Source organism: Pseudophryne corroboree, chromosome 5 (assembly GCF_028390025.1).
Source record: "Pseudophryne corroboree isolate aPseCor3 chromosome 5, aPseCor3.hap2, whole genome shotgun sequence".
Taxonomy (NCBI): domain Eukaryota; kingdom Metazoa; phylum Chordata; class Amphibia; order Anura; family Myobatrachidae; genus Pseudophryne; species Pseudophryne corroboree.
The window spans coordinates 452,550,594-452,571,480 of NC_086448.1; the positions used below are offsets into that span (position 1 = coordinate 452,550,594).

Consider the following 20,887-nt stretch of genomic DNA (forward strand, 5'->3'; position numbering starts at 1 on the left):
TACGTTTGCCATTAATCCAGTGTCCTGTCCGTCTTTTGTCCAAAGTGACTCTGGTATCTGAGATGTCATCTCTTCTATTTGGGATGGATTCCTATTTGTCATAATGGTATGTGACATTAATTTTGATGGGGAGTCTAACATGTCTCGCACTTCCTGAGCGTGTTTCTCAGGTATGTCCAAGAATACACCTTCAGGAGTACAATAAATGACGCACCCCATTTTACACAGTAAGTCTCTTCCCAGGAGATTGGTTGGTGCCGATGCAGCCAGCAAAAAGGAATGCTTGGTATGCAAAGGCCCTATTGTAATCTCGGCTGGTTTGCTAACAGGGTAGTGCTGGATTACTCCTGTTACTCCCATGGCTGGAATTGTCCTACCAGTGGTTCTCATGCCCACTGTCGAATTTATCACTGACTTGGCCGCCCCTGTGTCTACAAGAAAGTTTAAAGTTTTACCAGCTACATTGATTGCGACCTCGGGTTCACTTTCAAGGTTGGCAATCAATTTCACCGGCTGCAGATTACAGGTATGGCCACACCCCTATTGGGTATGGTGACCTCCCTGAATCCCGCTGGCAGCAACTATTTGTGAGGGAGATAGTTGGGAACTACCAGAGGCATGCCAGTCTCTGTTTGGGGGATATCTTTTTGTTTCCCCTGTATGTGGCTCATAACTCCGTTTCTGCGGACCTTGCTCCCAATGTCGTGTGTCGTGTCGTTGTCTAGGGGTTTGGTATGAGTTTCGTGGATTCTTTACTCTACAATCTTGTGCCATATGTCCCTGTTTGTGACAAGAATAACAAGTAACCATACTTGACTTACCCACAGGATTTGGTGATACAAACAAAGGCTGCCTTGTGGTCAGAGCCTGTATACTTACTGACATTAATTTGTCACCTTGTTGTTCCCTGTGTCTGGTGATGTTTCTGTCGTGATCAATAGCAGCCTCTCTCAACGTAGCCACAGACAGACCTCGCCAACATGGTTGCGTGGTCTGTACCCTAGTCTTCAATGACTCTTTTAAACCATCCATCAGTACCGATACTGCTACTTCCCGATGGTTTGTGTCTGTTTTAATGTCCTCTATACCTGTGTATTTTGCCATTTCTAATAATGCTCTGTGAAAATACTCTGCAGCTGTCTCTGACTCCTTCTGTTTAATGGAGAATATCTTATTCCATTTAGCTACTGCTGGGAAATACTCTTTTAGCTGCAAGTTTATTCTTTTCACATTATCTTGGTTGTACACATCTGTAAGAGGTACATCATGATCTAGTCCGCAATCAGCCAAAAATTGAGTTGCGTCGACATTTGAGGGTAAACATGCTCTCAGCAATATCTGCCAGTCTTTATTGTTGGGCTCTACAGTGTTACCTAAGTCTCTGATGTATTTTTGACTGGCAACTAAGTCTTTTCTAGGGTCAGGAAATTCAGACACTATGGTCCTTAATTCCATTCGGGAAAATGGAGTGTACATGGCGATGTTCCTAATGGGAGTGGCTCCTGATGCGTCTGTTTTCCCATTTGGTACTGCTATTACTCTAACAGGTGTGATTCTAACAACCTCATTCTGTGTAGATTCTACAGGCTGTGGTGAAATAGTTTCAGCATAATGCATGGTGCCGTACTTACCAGTTGATACGACCTCACCTACCCCTCCGCTAGGGACCTTTACTAATCTCGTGGGTGGAGCTGTGCCTACTGTGGTCTCTGCTATGGTGGCTGCTAGAGAGAGCGCTGAAATCGTTGCCGATTCGTCCTCTTGATCACACTCCTGGGGAAGGTTCAAAACAGGGTACAACTTGCACGGGTTAATAATTGCATGGGTTAATGAGTTAACATTATCATTAACATTTACATAGTTACTAAGTGATTTTGTGTTACACCTTAGTGCGTCTTTCTCCGTAATCAACTTCTCTCCTGATATATATGGTGGCGGCGGGGCCGTGGCAATTAATTTTCTGTTAGTGCCAGATCCCGCCGCCTGAGCCAAACCTCTCTGTATCTCACCTTCCTGTTGCCACAACTGTAAATAATCATAATGCTGAATTCGTCTCTTTGTTGATTTTATGAGACATATCCTCCTCCTTAAATTTTGTAACACTTCTGAGCTGAAGCTCCCTATTCTTGGGAATTTCTCCCCGTCATGCACAGTCATTCTCTCCCATTCATCACATAAAGTTTCTGTGTGACTTCCATATTTCTCACACATGATATACCTGGCCGACCCAATTGGCCGGACCACTGAATCAACCCGAACCGAGGTTGATCGCCCCCTACCTGAACAAGTGGCCCCCATAGTTCGAAAGTGTTGCTTTATTTAGCCAACCCTTTACGAAAAACCAAATGCCAATAATAGGCTGACGGTGGCGGTTTACCGAGTACCCCACTCACTCGCCCACGCCGACCTATACGACCTGATCACACCGATATGGTGCTGGCGTACTCGACCTAGGGCCCCTATGGAACCTTCGGTTTACTGGAACATATGAGGGTTACCCGCAGGACACTTACTCTTTCCAGTAAAGGTGGGGTTGTTAGATAGTTCCTGAGTGACCAGCGAACTTCCCTTAAAATAAAAAAATTACACAAATCACGTCAGAATGTACAAATAGCGTTTGTGACCACTTTACTCTAATGGTATTAGGTCAGATTACTAACTACTGCACACACTTACGTGCGGTCCAGTCGTTCAGTACACAAACAACTAAGCTTATGTACGGAAAGACCAATGGAATCGAAACTTACGACTGCGAATTCCTTCAGCCAGAGCTTATATGGCCTATATGGGTGTTGCACCAACCCTTTTCGGTGTTGTGCCTGTGAACTGTATAGCGGACTTCCTTGTCGGCTGTACCTGGACCTCCTGGTCTGTTATGACCTCCTGGTCTTGTTACAGTATGACCTCCTGGTCTGCTATACTCTAATGCTCAAAATTGTATTTAACCAGAGATGCCTCCCTAGCCACCGTGCACGTCACTTACACGCATGTACCTCACGAGTACTCGACTTTTCTTGTGGTTCAACCTTTAAAATTGTAAAAACACTCACTCATCACATGTACACTTTTGTTTCTATTTCTATTTCTGCGCAGAAAATTTTCTTCAGCCCAGCTGTGTTACCAATTAGGAGCAGGATCTGTTAATTTAAATTTTTGGATTTCCAAAAATAGACTTGTGTTATTTACCGCCTGTTGCGCTATTTACCGCTGTGCGTTACTTATCACGTTGCGTTAAAAATCAACTTATCGTGACTTGAGCTACGTGGGCGTAACCGGACGCTACGTTGCGTAATGAACGCTGCGTGCGTCCGCCTTTGGATTGCGTACGCTAGTCTTTGTTACAGACACGTGTACGCAAAACAAAGATCCACCGTAACACAATATACTTTTATCAATGTAAACGATCCCTGATCATCTACCGCGTACCCCACTGGCTTTGCCTTATCTCCCAGGCAAACCTGTGTGTTTGTCTACACTTTTAACTATTACCTCTATCCTTAAACTATGAAATAACAGCAAGTCTCTTTTAGCACTTTTCTATCAACTATAAAAACTGGCAGACAGGATGGTGATATATGACAAATGAAATACACAGATGGAAAAGAAGTGCAGATATATATGTATGCGTGCGTATATACGCAAGACAGAAGAAAAATAAACAGTTTTAAAAAGAAAAAAAAAACAAGCGTTTTGTTCTTACCTCCGGTTCCCGGATTCCTTCAGCACTCGTTATCTAAGCGAAGCAGACGCTTATCCCGTCAGCACTACGAGACAACCTCCCGCCCTTTGCTGAGGGATAATGTCTGCTGATCTACCTAGTGCAGATATGTGAAGGACAGGACGAGCCGCCAATTGATAAAGCTCAATATTTATCGTATATATAACCCTTTATGAGGTCTAAGAACACTGTACGCTGTTTACTTAAGAAGTACCGTAAGGGTACGCAAGTTGCGTAACGATCGCTCAGCCGTAGGCGAGACGCTCAAGCGTCACGTTCGCTCACGGCCCAGAGATCACAGACAAGCACTCTGTTGGCTATGACTAACGTAATGATTCGCTATGGCGTAGCGGACGCTCGAGACCACGAGGAGATCACCAGCGGCGCAGACGCTCACAACGCTATACCTTTATGTCTAAAACCTTTTATTAATGAAATACACAGAATACCTTAATGTGAATACAGGGTGTAAGTGCAACCTTGTGTAACCTGACTAACTACAAAGCTGCTTGAGCGTCACCGACGCTCAAGTGAACACTTAAAACTATGAGAAAATACACAGATACTGGTTTAGGGTCCAAAGCCTATTATCTGTATTATAACTATTATACTTGCAAAAAGAATCACAGTACAAATGATACACTACAATATAACAGAGACTTCCTAACCAACTAACTACACAAGAAATACAATATAATGCTATGCTGATCTAATACAATACAATACTAGTCAATGGGAGATACGAGAGAAGGAAAAGAGAGAGAGAGAGAGAGAGAGATATATATGTATGAGAGAAATGGCTCACAGAAAGACAATGATTACGGAGAGAAACTTACGCACAAGGGTAAACGATCGCATGCGCCTGGACATCCAGCACCCGATTTTCAGCAATGAGAACCGTTGAAGAGTGAGAGCTGGATGTGGTCGGCCTGCCTATTTATGCCCCACACACAATGCAATCTTACAGTCCCTACAATCCCATTGTCCATTGGACGTCGGAATTCGGCCCTGCATCATAACAAAAGGTCATAGGTTGATTCATACAGGTGGGCTGTGATGATCTCAAACAGCTCAGGTGGGTGGGGAACTAGGTTTCCCGCCGCATACCTGAGTATGAGTAAATAGTAGAAATGGACATAAACTTCTTATGTCCATAACTATTCGCACGAGCGATTAATACGCTCCAAACCAACACCGGAATATTGCTATTTAAATACTCTTCCGATGGGTACCAAACACTACTGCATGACTCCTGTTAGACCCTTCCTACGATACAAAGAGGGATTCCTCAGCTCAGGGACATTCTATATTAACCAAACTTTCAGAATCTATCAAAGGGACCATGATCTACAAACTACATTATTACTGAAAATATGTAACGAATGAGTCGCACGCTACGATTACATAAACTCTACCGTAAATACGCATACCGTGCGCCCGCGGGTGCACGCTATTGTGGGTATGCGCCTTCACGGGAGAGCGTACGCATGCGCAGCGCAGACCAGTGTGCGGTGCAAATATGGCAACGTGCATAGAGATATTTTTCTGACTTTGACAATGTCTCCAGCTTCTTCTGCAAAAGCCTGATGAGGGGAATGACCTGACTCAGGCTGGCAGTGTCTGAACTGACTTCACGTGTGGCAAGTTCAAAGGGCATCAGAACCTTGCACAACGTTGAAATCATTCTCCACTGCGCTTGAGACAGGTGCATTCCACCTCCTATATCGTGCTCAATTGTATAGGCTTGAATGGCCTTTTGCTGCTCCTCCAACCTCTGAAGCATATAGAGGGTTGAATTCCACCTCGTTACCACTTCTTGCTTCAGATGATGGCAGGGCAGGTTCAGTAGTTTTTGGTGGTGCTCCAGTCTTCTGTACGTGGTGCCTGTACGCCGAAAGTGTCCCGCAATTTTTCTGGCCACCGACAGCATCTCTTGCACGCCCCTGTCGTTTTTTAAATAATTCTGCACCACCAAATTCAAGGTATGTGCAAAACATGGGACGTGCTGGAATTTGCCCATATTTAATGCACACACAATATTGCTGGCGTTGTCCGATGCCACAAATCCACAGGAGAGTCCAATTGGGGTAAGCCATTCCACGATGATCTTCCTCAGTTGCCGTAAGAGGTTTTCAGCTGTGTGCGTATTCTGGAAACCGGTGATACAAAGCGTAGCCTGCCTAGGAAAGAGTTGGCGTTTGCGAGATGCTGCTACTGGTGCCGCCGCTGCTGTTCTTGCGGCGGGAGTCCATACATCTACCCAGTGGGCTGTCACAGTCATATAGTCCTGACCCTGCCCTGCTCCACTTGTCCACATGTCCGTGGTTAAGTGGACATTGGGTACAACTGCATTTTTTAGGACACTGGTGAGTCTTTTTCTGAGGTCCGTGTACATTCTCGGTATCGCCTGCCTAGAGAAGTGGAACCTAGATGGTATTTGGTAACGGGGGCACACTGCCTCAATAAATTGTCTAGTTCCCTGTGAACTAACGGCGGATACCGGACGCACGTCTAACACCAACATAGTTGTCAAGGCCTCAGTTATCCGCTTTGCAGCAGGATGACTGCTGTGATATTTCATCTTCCTCGCAAAGGACTGTTGGACAGTCAATTGCTTACTGGAAGTAGTACAAGTGGGCTTACGACTTCCCCTCTGGGATGACCATCGACTCCCAGCAGCAACAACAGCAGCGCCAGCAGCAGTAGGCGTTACACGCAAGGATGCATCGGAGGAATCCCAGGCAGGAGAGGACTCGTCAGAATTGCCAGTGACATTGCCTGCAGGACTATTGGCATTCCTGGGGAAGGAGGAAATTGACACTGAGGGAGTTGGTGGGGTGGTTTGCATGAGCTTGGTTACAAGAGGAAGGGATTTACTGGTCAGTGGACTGCTTCCGCTGTCACCCAAAGTTTTTGAACTTGTCACTGACTTATTATGAATGCGCTGCAGGTGACGTATAAGGGAGGATGTTCCGAGGTGGTTAACGTCCTTACCCCTACTTATTACAGCTTGACAAAGGGAACACACGGCTTGACACCTGTTGTCCGCATTTCTGTTGAAATAGTTCCACACCGAAGAGCTGATTTTTTTGGTATTTTCACCAGGCATGTAAACGGCCATATTCCTCCCACGGACAACAGGTGTCTCCCTGGGTGCCTGACTTAAACAAACCACCTCACCATCAGAATCCTCCTGGTCAATTTCCTCCCCAGCGCCAGCAACACCCATATCCTCCTCATCCTGGTGTACTTCAACACTGACATCTTCAATCTGACTATCAGGAACTGGACTGCGGGTGCTCCTTCCAGCATTTGCAGGGGGCGTGCAAATGGTGGAAGGCGCATGCTCTTCACGTCCAGTGTTGGGAAGGTCAGGCATCGCAACCGACACAATTGGACTCTCCTTGTGGATTTGGGATTTCGAAGAACGCACAGTTCTTTGCGGTGCTACTGCTTTTGCCAGCTTGAGTCTTTTCATTTTTCTAGCGAGAGGCTGAGTGCCTCCATCCTCATGTGAAGCTGAACCACTAGCCATGAACATAGGCCAGGGCCTCAGCCGTTCCTTGCCACTCCGTGTGGTAAATGGCATATTGGCAAGTTTACGCTTCTCCTCCGACAATTTTATTTTAGGTTTTGGAGTCCTTTTTTTACTGATATTTGGTGTTTTGGATTTGACATGCTCTGTACTATGACATTGGGCATCGGCCTTGGCAGACGACGTTGCTGGCATTTCATCGTCTCGGCCATGACTAGTGGCAGCAGCTTCAGCACGAGGTGGAAGTGGATCTTGATCTTTCCCTAATTTTGGAACCTCAACATTTTTGTTCTCCATATTTTAATAGGCACAACTAAAAGGCACCTCAGGTAAACAATGGAGAAGGATGGATACTAGTATACAATTATGGACGGACTGCCGAGTGCCGACACAGAGGTAGCTACAGCCGTGAACTACCGTACTGTGTCTGCTGCTAATATAGACTGGTTGATAAAGAGATGTCGTAGTATGTATGTATGAAGAAGAAAGAAAAAAAAACCACGGTTAGGTGGTATACAATTATGGACGGACTGCCGAGTGCCGACACAGAGGTAGCCACAGCCGTGAACTACCGTACTGTACTGTGTCTGCTGCTAATATAGACTGGTTGATAAAGAGATGTAGTAGTATGTATGTATGAAGAAGAAAGAAAAAAAAACCACGGGTAGGTGGTATACAATTATGGACGGACTGCCGAGTGCCGACACAGAGGTAGCCACAGCCGTGAACTACCGTACTGTACTGTGTCTGCTGCTAATATAGACTGGTTGATAAAGAGATGTAGTAGTATGTATGTATGAAGAAGAAAGAAAAAAAAACCACGGGTAGGTGGTATACAATTATGGACGGACTGCCGAGTGCCGACACAGAGGTAGCCACAGCCGTGAACTACCGTACTGTACTGTGTCTGCTGCTAATATAGACTGGTTGATAAAGAGATGTCGTAGTATGTATGTATGAAGAAGAAAGAAAAAAAAAACCACGGTTAGGTGGTATACAATTATGGACGGACTGCCGAGTGCCGACACAGAGGTAGCCACAGCCGTGAACTACCGTACTGTACTGTGTCTGCTGCTAATATAGACTGGTTGATAAAGAGATGTCGTAGTATGTATGTATAAAGAAGAAAGAAAAAAAAACCACGGTTAGGTGGTATACAATTATGGACGGACTGCCGAGTGCCGACACAGAGGTAGCCACAGCCGTGAACTACCGTACTGTACTGTGTCTGCTGCTAATATAGACTGGTTGATAAAGAGATGTCGTAGTATGTATGTATGAAGAAGAAAGAAAAAAAAACCACGGTTAGGTGGTATACAATTATGGACGGACTGCCGAGTGCCGACACAGAGGTAGCCACAGCCGTGAACTACCGTACTGTACTGTGTCTGCTGCTAATATAGACTGGTTGATAAAGAGATGTCGTAGTATGTATGTATAAAGAAGAAAGAAAAAAAAACCACGGTTAGGTGGTATACAATTATGGACGGACTGCCGAGTGCCGACACAGAGGTAGCCACAGCCGTGAACTACCGTACTGTACTGTGTCTGCTGCTAATATAGACTGGTTGATAAAGAGATGTAGTAGTATGTATGTATAAAGAAGAAAGAAAAAAAAACCACGGGTAGGTGGTATACAATTATGGATGGACTGCCGAGTGCCGACACAGAGGTAGCTACAGCCGTGAACTACCGTACTGTGTCTGCTGCGACTGGATGATAAATAATGATATAAAAAATATATATATATATCACTACTGCAGCCGGACAGGTATATATATTATATAATGACGGACCTGCTGGACACTGTCTGTCAGCAGAATGAGTTTTTTATAGAATAAAAAAAAAAACACCACACAAGTGAAGTCACACGACGAGTGTTTAACTTTTTCAGGCAATCACAATATAGTATACTACTAACTATACTGGTGGTCAGTGTGGTCAGGTCACTGGTCAGTCACACTGGCAGTGGCACTCCTGCAGCAAAAGTGTGCACTGTTTAATTTTAATATAATATGTACTCCTGGCTCCTGCTATAACCTATAACTGGCACTGCAGTGCTCCCCAGTCTCCCCCACAATTATAAGCTGTGTGAGCTGAGCACAGTCAGATATATAATATATACATAGATGATGCAGCACACTGGGCTGAGCAGTGCACACAGATATGGTATGTGACTGTCTTGTACTCCTGGCTCCTGCTATAACCTATAACTGGCACTGCAGTGCTCCCCAGTCTCCCCCACAATTATAAGCTGTGTGAGCTGAGCACAGTCAGATATATAATATATACATAGATGATGCAGGCATGCAGCACACTGGGCTGAGCAGTGCACACAGATATGGTATGTGACTGAGTCACTGTGTGTACCGTTTTTTTCAGGCAGAGAACGGATATATTAAATAAAACAACTGCACTGCTGGTGGTCACTGTGGTCAGTCACTAAACGCTGCACTCTCTTCTACAGTATCAGCCTCAGGTCAATCTCTCTCTCTCTCTCCTAATCTAAATGGAGAGGACGCCAGCCACGTCCTCTCCCTATCAATCTCAATGCACGTGTGAAAATGGCGGCGACGCGCGGCTCCTTATATAGAATCCGAGTCTCGCGAGAATCCGACAGCGTCATGATGACGTTCGGGCGCGCTCGGGTTAACCGAGCAAGGCGGGAAGATCCGAGTCGCTCGGACCCGTGAAAAAAAACATGAAGTTCGTGCGGGTTCGGATTCAGAGAAACCGAACCCGCTCATCTCTAGTTACTACTGAAGGGTGTTTAAAACTGACCATGGAAAATTAACCTGCACCTAATTTTACAGGTCTGTGGATCCACCTGAAAATGCACATACTTATCTGTAGTCGCGCAAAATGTTAACCTACTGTATTGTACTAATCAATCATACATTACAGTGTGCATTTTTTTCACCTAAAATACGTCAGTTTTGATTTAGTTTTTACTTAAATGAATCATGAAAGTACAGGGACACTGTTGAACATTTGTGTATTTGAATACTTTTTCTTAAAGTGTGCATAGTAATGCGCTGTTACAGAAAGTGCAACTGGAAGGTACAAAGTTCATCCTATTAAGAAGATAGAATAAGAATTGCTCCCTCAGATGCTGGAGAAATCAAGACCTTTTCTGGATGAAAAAGGCTGCTAGACTTCCTTGAAAGTAGGGAACGCCCAGCTAATGTTCTCTCTCCAACACTTTTTCGCATTTAAAGAATCTTGCGCCACACAAAAAATATGATTAGTCATTTCTGCATGTTGCTGTAAAACTAGGAGAACCCAAACAGATATTTACACTTTTGCATCCCCCTTTCTGCCTCAAACACTAACCTGTAAAACCACCATATTTTGGCAAGAGAATATTTTTGCTTTCATTTTATTTTGTGTGCCGAATTTATATTAGTGAAAATACTGCTTACTATTTAACTAGAAAGTGCCACATAGTGGGGGTAATTCAGACCTGATCGCTAGGCAGCGATTTTTGCTGCCCTGCGATCAGGTAGTCGACACCTACAGAGGGAGGGTGAATTTGCTGTGCAAGTGTGCGATCACATGTGTAGCAGAGCTGCACAAACTGATTTTGTGCAGTCTCTGCTCAGCCCAGGATTCACTCTGCCACTGCGATTGTTTCATGCTGATCGGGGCCGGAGTTGACATCAGACACCCTCCCTGAAAAGACCTGATCCCTCCTGCTTTTTTCCAGACACTCCTGTTAAACGGTCAGTTGCCACCTACAAACTGCCTCTTCCTGTCAATCACCTTGCGATCACCTGTGCGATCGCTTTTTTTGCACCATCTCGTCGCTAGTCACTGATGTCCGATACTGTGATCTGTCGCGCCTGCGCATTGCGATGCATACACATGCACAGTTCAGATCTGATCGCCCGCTGTGCGAAAACGCACAGCAGTGATCAGGTCTGAATTACCCCCAGTATGTCACTGATTTAACCCATACCTTCTGGATTTATATGCAGTTTGTCCCCAATTATATAACCAGTGAATGAATTGATGGTTGCAATCTCATTGATGCCTCAGTGATTCTGGGGTCGCAGTGACTGAGTAGGTTGCATTTTTATGAACAATGCTTTTCCCTTTAATGTCTGTCATCATTGTGTGGAGGAGAAAAGTACACGTTACAGGAAAATCAGGGGTATTTCTAGTTTCTATCAAGCTGTAATAACCCCTTTTTATGATGTTTGTCCAGGGAAAAGCCGTTATCAATGCTGCTCACTTAACAAGAGCAGTTGCATGACTACAGTGACTGCATGGTGTGCCACTGTTATAGGGCCAGGTTTGCTTCCAGGGCTTGCCTACTATGCAACCCCTGTCACACCATCTATATGTGCTAAATGAGGGAGGGAATACAATGCTGCGGCTCATGTTGCCAGGTATATTCCAAGACCACCCGAACAGAACCTACCACAGGCTCAACTGCAGTATGACCATTACTGGAACTCATGTACCAGGCACATAAACCTAATGCTTAAAGTGGTCCAAGAGAGGTGGTGTAATTCACACACACACACACACACACACACACACACACACACACACACACCACCCACGATGCCTATTAAATAAAGGGGCTGCGCGCACAGCAAAAAGGGGTTTGGTCTAAATGGGGTTTGGTCTTATAAAGGGACGTGGTCAAACAATAGGATCCCCAATTCAAATTATGCCACACAGTAGCATAATCCATTTCACATTACACCACATGATAGTGTCCCTTATTCTTGTAATGACACACAGTAATGCTCCTTTTACACAATGCTCACATTAGTTTCCCTTATATACAATGCCCACAGTAGTAGTGCTACTAATACACATAGAGCCCACAGCAGTAGTATCCCTTATACAATACCCACAGCAGTAGTTCCCCTTATGCAATGCCCACAGCAGTAGTGCCCCTAATGCAATGCCCACAGTGGTAGTGCCCCTTATGCAGAGTGCATTACAGTGGTGTCATTTATGCAGTGCCCCTTATGCCCCCAGTTGACTCAACACTACTGGTGAACACCATAAATTCAATGCATGCAACATCGAAGCACCTCATTGCAAGTACTCACCATTATTAAAGCTACAGATATAGTTACCATGTATTTGTTGTGGGACTATGTGAAAAATTGGTAACAGATAATTGACTACCACATCCATACTCTACATACAGTTGTCAGCCACATACAGTATGTCAGATTATATTATATATTACATTATACACAGCCAACTAGATCTTCTATACCTACCTGCTAGGAATTATAATGTCACTTATTTTAGAAAATATCATTTATTTATTTGTATCATGAAATGTCTTAATAAATCCTAAAGTTACATATTTTGTACATTCCTTGTTTTGTATACATTTTTTCCAAATTTCTCCACCAATAAAATTCTCATACAGACCACCTACATTACTGTATATCTAAGGCTCCTATTGCTGCACAGTTATGAAGCAGACCGGATGGCAGTTCACCTAACACAGAGCCAAGACTTATGGCTTGCACCTTTAAAGTCTTTGATTTCTTTTGTGTTAAAATAAATTAGAGTACTACTATGGGGAATAAAGCAATCAACCACTGTATCTCTCTAGAAGCATTGGGACAGGGGTCCATTAAAAATGTAGCTATGGGGCTCCTGAACAAGATGAATACACAGGTAAATTGAAGGCTTTCACAATTTACCACAGTCTTTACAGTCTGATTTGAGGGAGTGTGTTTAATTTAACAAACTGAAAAACTAAGGACAACTTTTTGCATTTTCAAACTGAAAACATAACAACCTTTCATAATAGCATTATGGGTACTTACCTGGTCTTTGGCATTCGCTGACTGCAGGAAGAAGTACTGTGCATTCATGAGTGGCTGTCATGTGCATGTGCAGTACATATAACAGGTAAGTGTTACCGGGCACGAGCATTCTTATTGGCTTGCGCATGCCTTATATGGAGACATCAAACTGTATAACATTTTGTATCGCTGCAGCAGAATGCCAAACAGGATGTTAAGTACCACAGAAAATGGGGGTCTATGATAAACAGATCCTTAAGAGAGCACAGAATAGTAATAATTAATCCCTATTCACATTATGCAAGTTCATCCAAATTAGCATAAGAAAACCCGAAAAACAGACAGTGGCGAAAAAAAAACAATTTATATAAGACATGGGTTAGTTCCTTTTTACTCAAGACTCTTATTTGTTCAGGGCTATACCGATAACCATACCAATGTTTCCACTTCAAATCTCTAAAATGTAATACTGTAATAATTAATATAAAAACCACTTCATTGACTTTTTACAATGGATACTTTTAATATAGGAGATTGTGCAGTACACAGTGATGTGATTAAACTTTGTTCATGTAGAATTTCAAAGCAACAAACAGAAGCTAATTTATTTCAACTATAAAGTTAATTAAGTTTTTTTTTTATTACATATTCTATATTTTTCCAACAAATGGCTGTAGTGCTAGTAAAGCTAAATTTTGAAATTTATTTTGATTTCAGTTTTTAGAACTTCTATTAATAGTGTAACACAATCTATTTTTTTACATTTACAGCAGCAGAAAAAAACTTTCACAATTTACTGTATGCAAAGTTTGGTTAGTGGCAAGTCTCGAAATATTAATGAAGACAAAAGATTCATTTATTGTCTTCTGCTGGAAACACTTTCAAACAAATTAGTGTTGGGAAATAATAAAATTTTAACACTTTCTCTTGCCTGCCACTTCCATTGCATTTGTGTCATTATGTAATGTGTAATAACATCAGTAATGTAAACTGATGATGGCTGAAACAGAAAATTAAGCCTAGTTTTTAGACATACCGTAGAAGCAGCATGCAGATTAAAAGTCAACAGGGGACATATTAAACAGTGTGAACATTCTAAGCTATGCAATCCAATATATAATGTAGATATTTCTACAAAAGGCCAAATTACTAAAATAAAAATCATACTTTAAGACTACCAGATTATCTGTATAATTGTATTCCCATTTTAAAACCTAAAACAACAGTGCAAAAATCTTTTTCAGTTGGTGGGTCTGATTATGTTTTTAATTTTATAACCACCAAGTATGTATAGTCTTTAGATATATAGTTTGTTACCAATTTGTTGAAAGTGGAGTGTGCTACTGTACAGACTCCATGTTGCTACGCCTCCAGAGAAGCCTCATTCCCTGTTCCAAGATGTCCACCGAGTCTACTACGGAGCTATCTTGGGACTGTGTGAGAGGGCCACAGTTTTAGGCAGTAGCATTACACTCAGCTCTAGTGATACCTGTGATTACCTGCTGATATAACAGTAAATACACGCAACAGCTGGGGAGCTATTGGACACTCCGCGCTGCTCAAGTTCCACTCCATCTACCAGTGTGTATAACAGTGAGTATGGCTGTACCTACTTTATCTTTAATAAAACCACTCCACTGGTTAAGTAACTGGACTGTTTGTAGTTGTAAGGCATCCACTGGTGTGTACAGAAACTCTGCTACATCCTCATGCCTGTACACACTCATTTTCAACACAATTATGATTAAGGGGCCTATTTATCACCATCTGCATCCAGGATGCGGATGACAGGTGATAAAATCGCCCAAACTCGCAATGCGATAATTGATTACATCACAGGGATGTATCAATTATCGCATGCAAGGAGAGAGCTTGCGGTCAAGCTCTGTCCTTGCGATGACCCTCCGCAGTATCATCTGGGTATTTTTCATTTAAAAATAACCCGATGTCCTGTTGCGCATGCGCCGCCCCACCAACATCGCCGCTACTACCACCGCCCGGTCGACCCCCCCATCGAGACTAGCCCCGCGCCGAGGACCCACCCCTAACAGGTCAATTTACTTACTAGTCCATGGAGACGGTCCGCGCTGCTCCTGCTGGGCTGCCGGGCACCGGCTCATGTGTGCAGCGGTGACCCCCAGTACTGTAAAGTACGCTGCCGCTTTGCAGCGTCACTTTACTGCACCGGGGTCACCTTGCAGCATATAGGGGACCCGGTGCCCGGCAGCGATCACCGGAGCAGCAGACACAGGCTCCCTGGACAGGTGAGTATGTTTTTGGTTTTTTTTTATATTTGTTTTTTTTTTACACCCTGCTTGTGTGTCCATTGGACTCAGTTATCGTATTGTGGATTGGGGTGAATTTATCACATCCCATTTTATCACATTTCATCTGCATCTGCTATGCGGATTTTGACAAATATGCCCCTAAATATGGTAAAGATGCTGCAGATATATATTTATCTGGTCAACAAATACCTATAACTGTCAATCTCTCACTCATAAATGAGATATGGTTCTCTTCAAGAGACTAGTCTATGTGTATGTATATGTCCTTATTCCTGCTGATTGACATCATGTAAGTACTGTCCCCTTTGAAAGGTCTAATTGAAATTTAGGTAACTGAAATTCAGGTAAGTACAAAAAAGACTTTTATACAGGGAGCTGATATTACTAGCACTAATACCTATTGTCGCATACCGCAGCATGGCGTGTGGCACAGCTGACAGCAGGTACAGAAGCAGTTACAAAGTCAGTTACTAGTCTCTCACTGTCACTTGCCCTTACCAGCTGACACCGCTCATGTGACCTCCTCCTGACATTTTGTGCAACTGCAGAGGCTGCTGGAATTTGCAGTCCCCGGACTGCCTGTGTAATAATGACATGCACATATGCTGTAATGCGGTGCTCATTGTCAGAAGCAGTCCTTCATATACTGGGGTAATAAACTGCTACTACTACTTCTACTAATGGTGGTAGTAGTAGTAGTAGTAGTAGTAGTAGTAGTAGTAGTAGTAGTAATAATAATAATAATAATGTATATGTGATTATGGTACAACAATACTAAGAGGTGGGTTCTGTCCAATTTGACCATCCCCATCTCATCTAATTAGAAACAAACACAGCATTTCATCTACTGGGCATCGTATTGTGTATCAGGAACTCTATAACAATTTCAGAAGATATGTGCTGTCTCCTCATGTGTGCAGAGTGGAAACTGCTGGGGAGATGAGACCAGGAGTTAAAGTGAGGGGGAACGAGGTGAAACTGAGTTCCACCACCTGTAATGGTAGGGGGAACTAGTTCCACCACCTCCATTGTGCTGCACAGTAATTCCAACAGAAAACCTTCCCCATCACCTACGTCAATAGATGATGCAGGCGGCGCTAGTGTTACTGATGAACTGCAGCCACCTCCTTCTTACTCAGGTGCTGGTGGCTCCATGGTTCTCCTCCATTTACAGCCCACCCCTCCTGGTACTCACACACGCTGTGTCTGTTAGACAGCATTCATCCCCTCCCAGTGGCTTCATTTTCCAGCATGGTGTATGTTATGTCATGTTGTCTCTGCTGAAGTGAAGAGGAGCGGGCTCTGTGCATCTTGAAGACAAGATGAGAGGATGCTGGAGGGACAAGAGAGTGAGGAAGCTGTGTATAAGGGGCACTCCTGTGGGCATTGTATATAAGGAGCACTACTGTGTGGCATAACATGTATAGAAGGTACCATGGTGTAGTGCAATGTGAATAAAGGGAAATACTACTGTAAGTGACATAACCTGAATAAGGGGCACTAAATGGGGTGTAATATGAATAATATTGTGCTACTGTGTGGTGTAAGTTACATTGGAGGTACTATTATGTGACCACACTGCTTCTTTGTGAGATCAATGTCACATTATAAAGTATGGTATTTAGGGTACTAATGTATAGTTTGCAGGTGGGTTCAAAAAACACTAGCACTGGCCCTGGCTCCGCTTAATATGTGTGTGTGTGTGGGGGGGGGGGGAGTCAGTGTCTGGGTAAATGAGTTCCACCACCTCTCCAGGGCCACTGAGACAGACCTAGGAGAGGAGGACCGGGAATGGGGTAAGTACTGTAGAGGGAGAAGGTGGTTTCTGTGCTAAGCAGGGGGGGGTGGGAGGGTGTTGGGTTCACGACAAGAAGCCACAGCACTGCCTAAATTCCAGATGACTAAGGTAACATCATAACATGTACGATAACAAAGTATTCTAAGTTACTTTCAAACACCATGAGCATCCTATATGTATGCAGCGTTCACTGAGATATAATAGATCAAGAAGCTCAGATCCTAGATACTGAATGTCAGTTGTCTAGGCAAGCTTTAATTTGGCATACATAACAATGTTATTTAAAGCTATAATAATCCTATATAACCATAAACCTATAACAACATTATGAGCATACATACTGTATACAAACATAGGGTTCAGGGTGTGCCAGGTACACCTTAATGTAGGACTTCATTTCTGTGGATATTAGTGTGTGTGTGGTGCACACGGGGTCCCTGGGTCCAAGGGGGCACACACGGCACACCCTGCACCCATATATTATACTAAGCCCTTCAGAATCCTGCAGCGGCAGCCCTGCAGTGTGGACACAAATCACTTGGAAAATGTCTACAGCGGCCATTTCAAGGTGATTTGCGCATGCACACTGGAGATGTCCCTGGGAAAAAGGCGCGGGCCCTCCTCTCTTAAAACGCCCCTGGCAGCAGCCGTACTATACTTGGCACCTTAATCTCCATTCTTAGAGTAGTTGAGGAAGGAGAAGTGCAGTGAGTTGTACACATACCATGTAAAATACACCATCCAGTTTAATATGAATTGGCAGAACTACTGTGTGGCATAATATGGGCATAGGTAAGGGAGGTGACAGTCGGGGGCGTTGATGGGGGATATGATGATATGGGGGGTGATTGGGTCAGACATGATAGTGAGAAGGGGGATTGACAAGACCCTTGATGCAAAGTATCTCTCTCCATTTTTTCCTGGGTGGGAACCCTAAAGTGCTATGTGCATCAATCTATATGCAATATGCAGAGAATTGAAGTTGGAGTAATCTAATCTAGTCAGCTGTGATCTATGAGAAAGAGGACAAAAGCAGTAAATGGAATGGCTTGAAGCTATTGCCTGCTGTGTGATGTCAGAGATGTATGAGTTTATACTTTATACTAGTGATGTGCACCGGAAATTTTTCGGGTTTTGTGTTTTGGTTTTGGATTCGGTTCCGCGTTTTTTCGGACGCGTTTTGGCAAAACCTCCCTGAAATTTTTTTGTCGGATTCGGGGTGTGTTTTGGATTCGGGTGTTTTTTTACAAAAAACCCTCAAAAACAGCTTAAATCATAGAATTTGGGGGTCATTTTGATCCCATAGTATTATTAACCTCAATAACCATAATTTCCACTCATTTTCAGTCTATTCTGAACACCTCACACCTCACAATATTATGTTTAGTCCTAAAATTTGCACCGAGGTCGCTGGATGGCTAAGCTAAGCGACACAAGTGGCCGACACAAACACCTGGCCCATCTAGGAGTGGCACTGCAGTGTCAGACAGGATGGCACTTCAAAAACATAGTCCCCAAACAACACATGATGCAAAGAAAAAAGAGGTGCACCAAGGTCGCTGTGTGACTAAGCTAAGCGACACAAGTGGCCGACACAAACACCTGTCCCATCTAGGAGTGGCACTGCAGTGTCAGACAGGATGGCACTTCAAAAAAATAGTCCCCAAACAGCACATGATGCAAAGAAAAAAAGAGGCACACCAAGGTCGCTGTGTGACTAAGCTAAGCGACACAAGTGGCCGACACAAACACCTGGCCCATCTAGGAGTGGCACTGCAGTGTCAGACAGGATGGCACTTCAAAAAAATAGTCCCCAAACAGCACATGATGCAAAGAAAAAAAGAGGCGCACCAAGGTCGCTGTGTGACTAAGCTAAGCAACACAAGTGGCCGACACAAACACCTGGCCCATCCGTGAATCCTGGTTAAGCGAATTAAGGGCTCCATCCACAAGTCCCACATGCCTAGCGGAATCGCTCTGTTTTAGCTCCTCCTTCAATGTCTCCAGCTTCTTCTGCAATAGCCTGATGAGGGGAATGACCTGGCTTGAATGGCCTTTTGCTGCTCCTCCATCCTCTGAAGCATATAGAGGGTTGAATTCCACTTCATTACCACCTCTTGCTTCAGATGATGGCAGGGCAGGTTCAGGAGTGTTTGGTGGTGCTCCAGTCTTCGGCACGCGGTGGCTGAATGCCGAAAGTGGCCCGCAATTCTTCGGGCCACCGACAGCATCTCTTGCACGCCCGTCATTTTAAAAATAATTCTGCACCACCAAATTCAATGTATGTGCAAAACATGGGACGTGCTGGAATTTGCCCAGATGTAATGCACGCACAATATTGCTGGCGTTGTCCGATGTCACAAATCCCCAGGAGAGTCCAATTGGGGTAAGCCATTCTGCGATGATGTTCCTCAGTTTCCGTAAGAGGTTTTCAGCTTTGTGCCTCTTATGGAAAGCTGTGATACAAAGCGTAACCAGCCTAGGAACGAGTTGGCGTTTGCGAGATGCTGCTACTGGTGCCGCCACTGCTGTTCTTGCTGCGGGAGGCAATACATCTACCTAGTGGGCTGTCACAGTCATATAGTCCTGAGTCTGCCCTGCTCCACTTGTCCACATGTCCGTGGTTAAGTGGACATTGGGTACAACTGCATTTTTTAGGACACTGGTAACTCTTTTTCTGAGGTCTGTGTACATTTTCGGTATCGCCTGCCTAGTGAAATGGAACCTAGATGGTATTTGGTACCGGGGACACAGTACCTCAATCAAGTCTCTAGTTGCCTCTGAATTAACGGTGGATACCGGAAACACGTTTCTTACCACCCAGGCTGACAAGACCTGAGTTATCCGCTTTGCAGCAGGATGACTGCTGTGATATTTCATCTTCCTCGCAAAGGACTGTTGGACAGTCAATTGCTTACTGGAAGTAGTACAAGTGGTCTTCCGACTTCCCCTCTGGGATGCTGATTGACTCCCAGCAGCAACAACAGCAGTGCCAGTAGCAGTAGGCGTTACACTCAAGGATGCATCGGAGGAATCCCAGGCAGGAGAGGACTCGTCAGACTTGCCAGTGACATGGCCTGCAGGCCTATTGGCTTTCCTGTGTAAGGTGGAAATTGACACTGAGGGAGTTGGTGGTGTGGTTTGCAGGAGCTTGGTTACAAGAGGAAGGGATTTAGTGGTCAGTGGACTGCTTCCGCTGTCGCCCAAAGTTTTTGAACTTGTCACTGACTTATGATGAATGCGCTGCAGGTGACGTATAAGGGAGGATGTTCCGAGGTGGTTAACGTCCTTACCCCTACTTATTACAGATTGACAAAGGCAACACACGGCTTGACACCTGTTGTCCGCATTTGTGTTGAAATAATTCCACACCGAAGAGGTGATTTTTTTTGTATTTTGACCAGGCATGTCAATGGCCATATTCGTCCCACGGACAACAGGAGTCTCCCCGGGTGCCTGACTTAAACAAACCACATCACCATCAGAATCCTCCTTGTCAATTTCCTCCCCAGCGCCAGCAACACCCATATCCTCATCCTGGTGTACTTCAACAGTGACGTCTTCAATTTGACTATCAGGGAACAGGACTGCGGGTGCTCCTTCCAGCACTTGCAGGGGGCGTGCAAATGGTGGAAGACGATTTAGAAGAACGCACAGTTCTTTGCTGTGCTTTTGCCAGCTTAAGTGTTTTCATTTTTCTAGTGAGAGGATGAGTGCTTCCATCCTCATGTGAATCTGAACCACTAGCCATGAACATAGGCC

General features: G+C 44.2%; 1 protein-coding gene across 2 annotated transcripts in view; it reads right to left on the reverse strand.

The window, feature by feature from the left end:
- GABBR2 (gamma-aminobutyric acid type B receptor subunit 2) overlaps window positions 1–20,887 on the reverse strand; it is a 1,221,295-nt gene that overhangs the window by 888,618 nt on the left and 311,790 nt on the right. The window contains exon 1 of one of the 2 annotated variants that reach the window (XM_063922931.1): window positions 15,725–15,777. The exons of the other annotated variant lie outside the window; for it this stretch is intronic. Coding sequence (XP_063779001.1) covers window positions 15,725–15,746 — 22 coding nt within the window. The 5' untranslated portion in view covers window positions 15,747–15,777. Of the gene's footprint in view, window positions 1–15,724; window positions 15,778–20,887 lie in introns of those variants that run through there. 2 annotated transcript variants of the gene reach the window in all.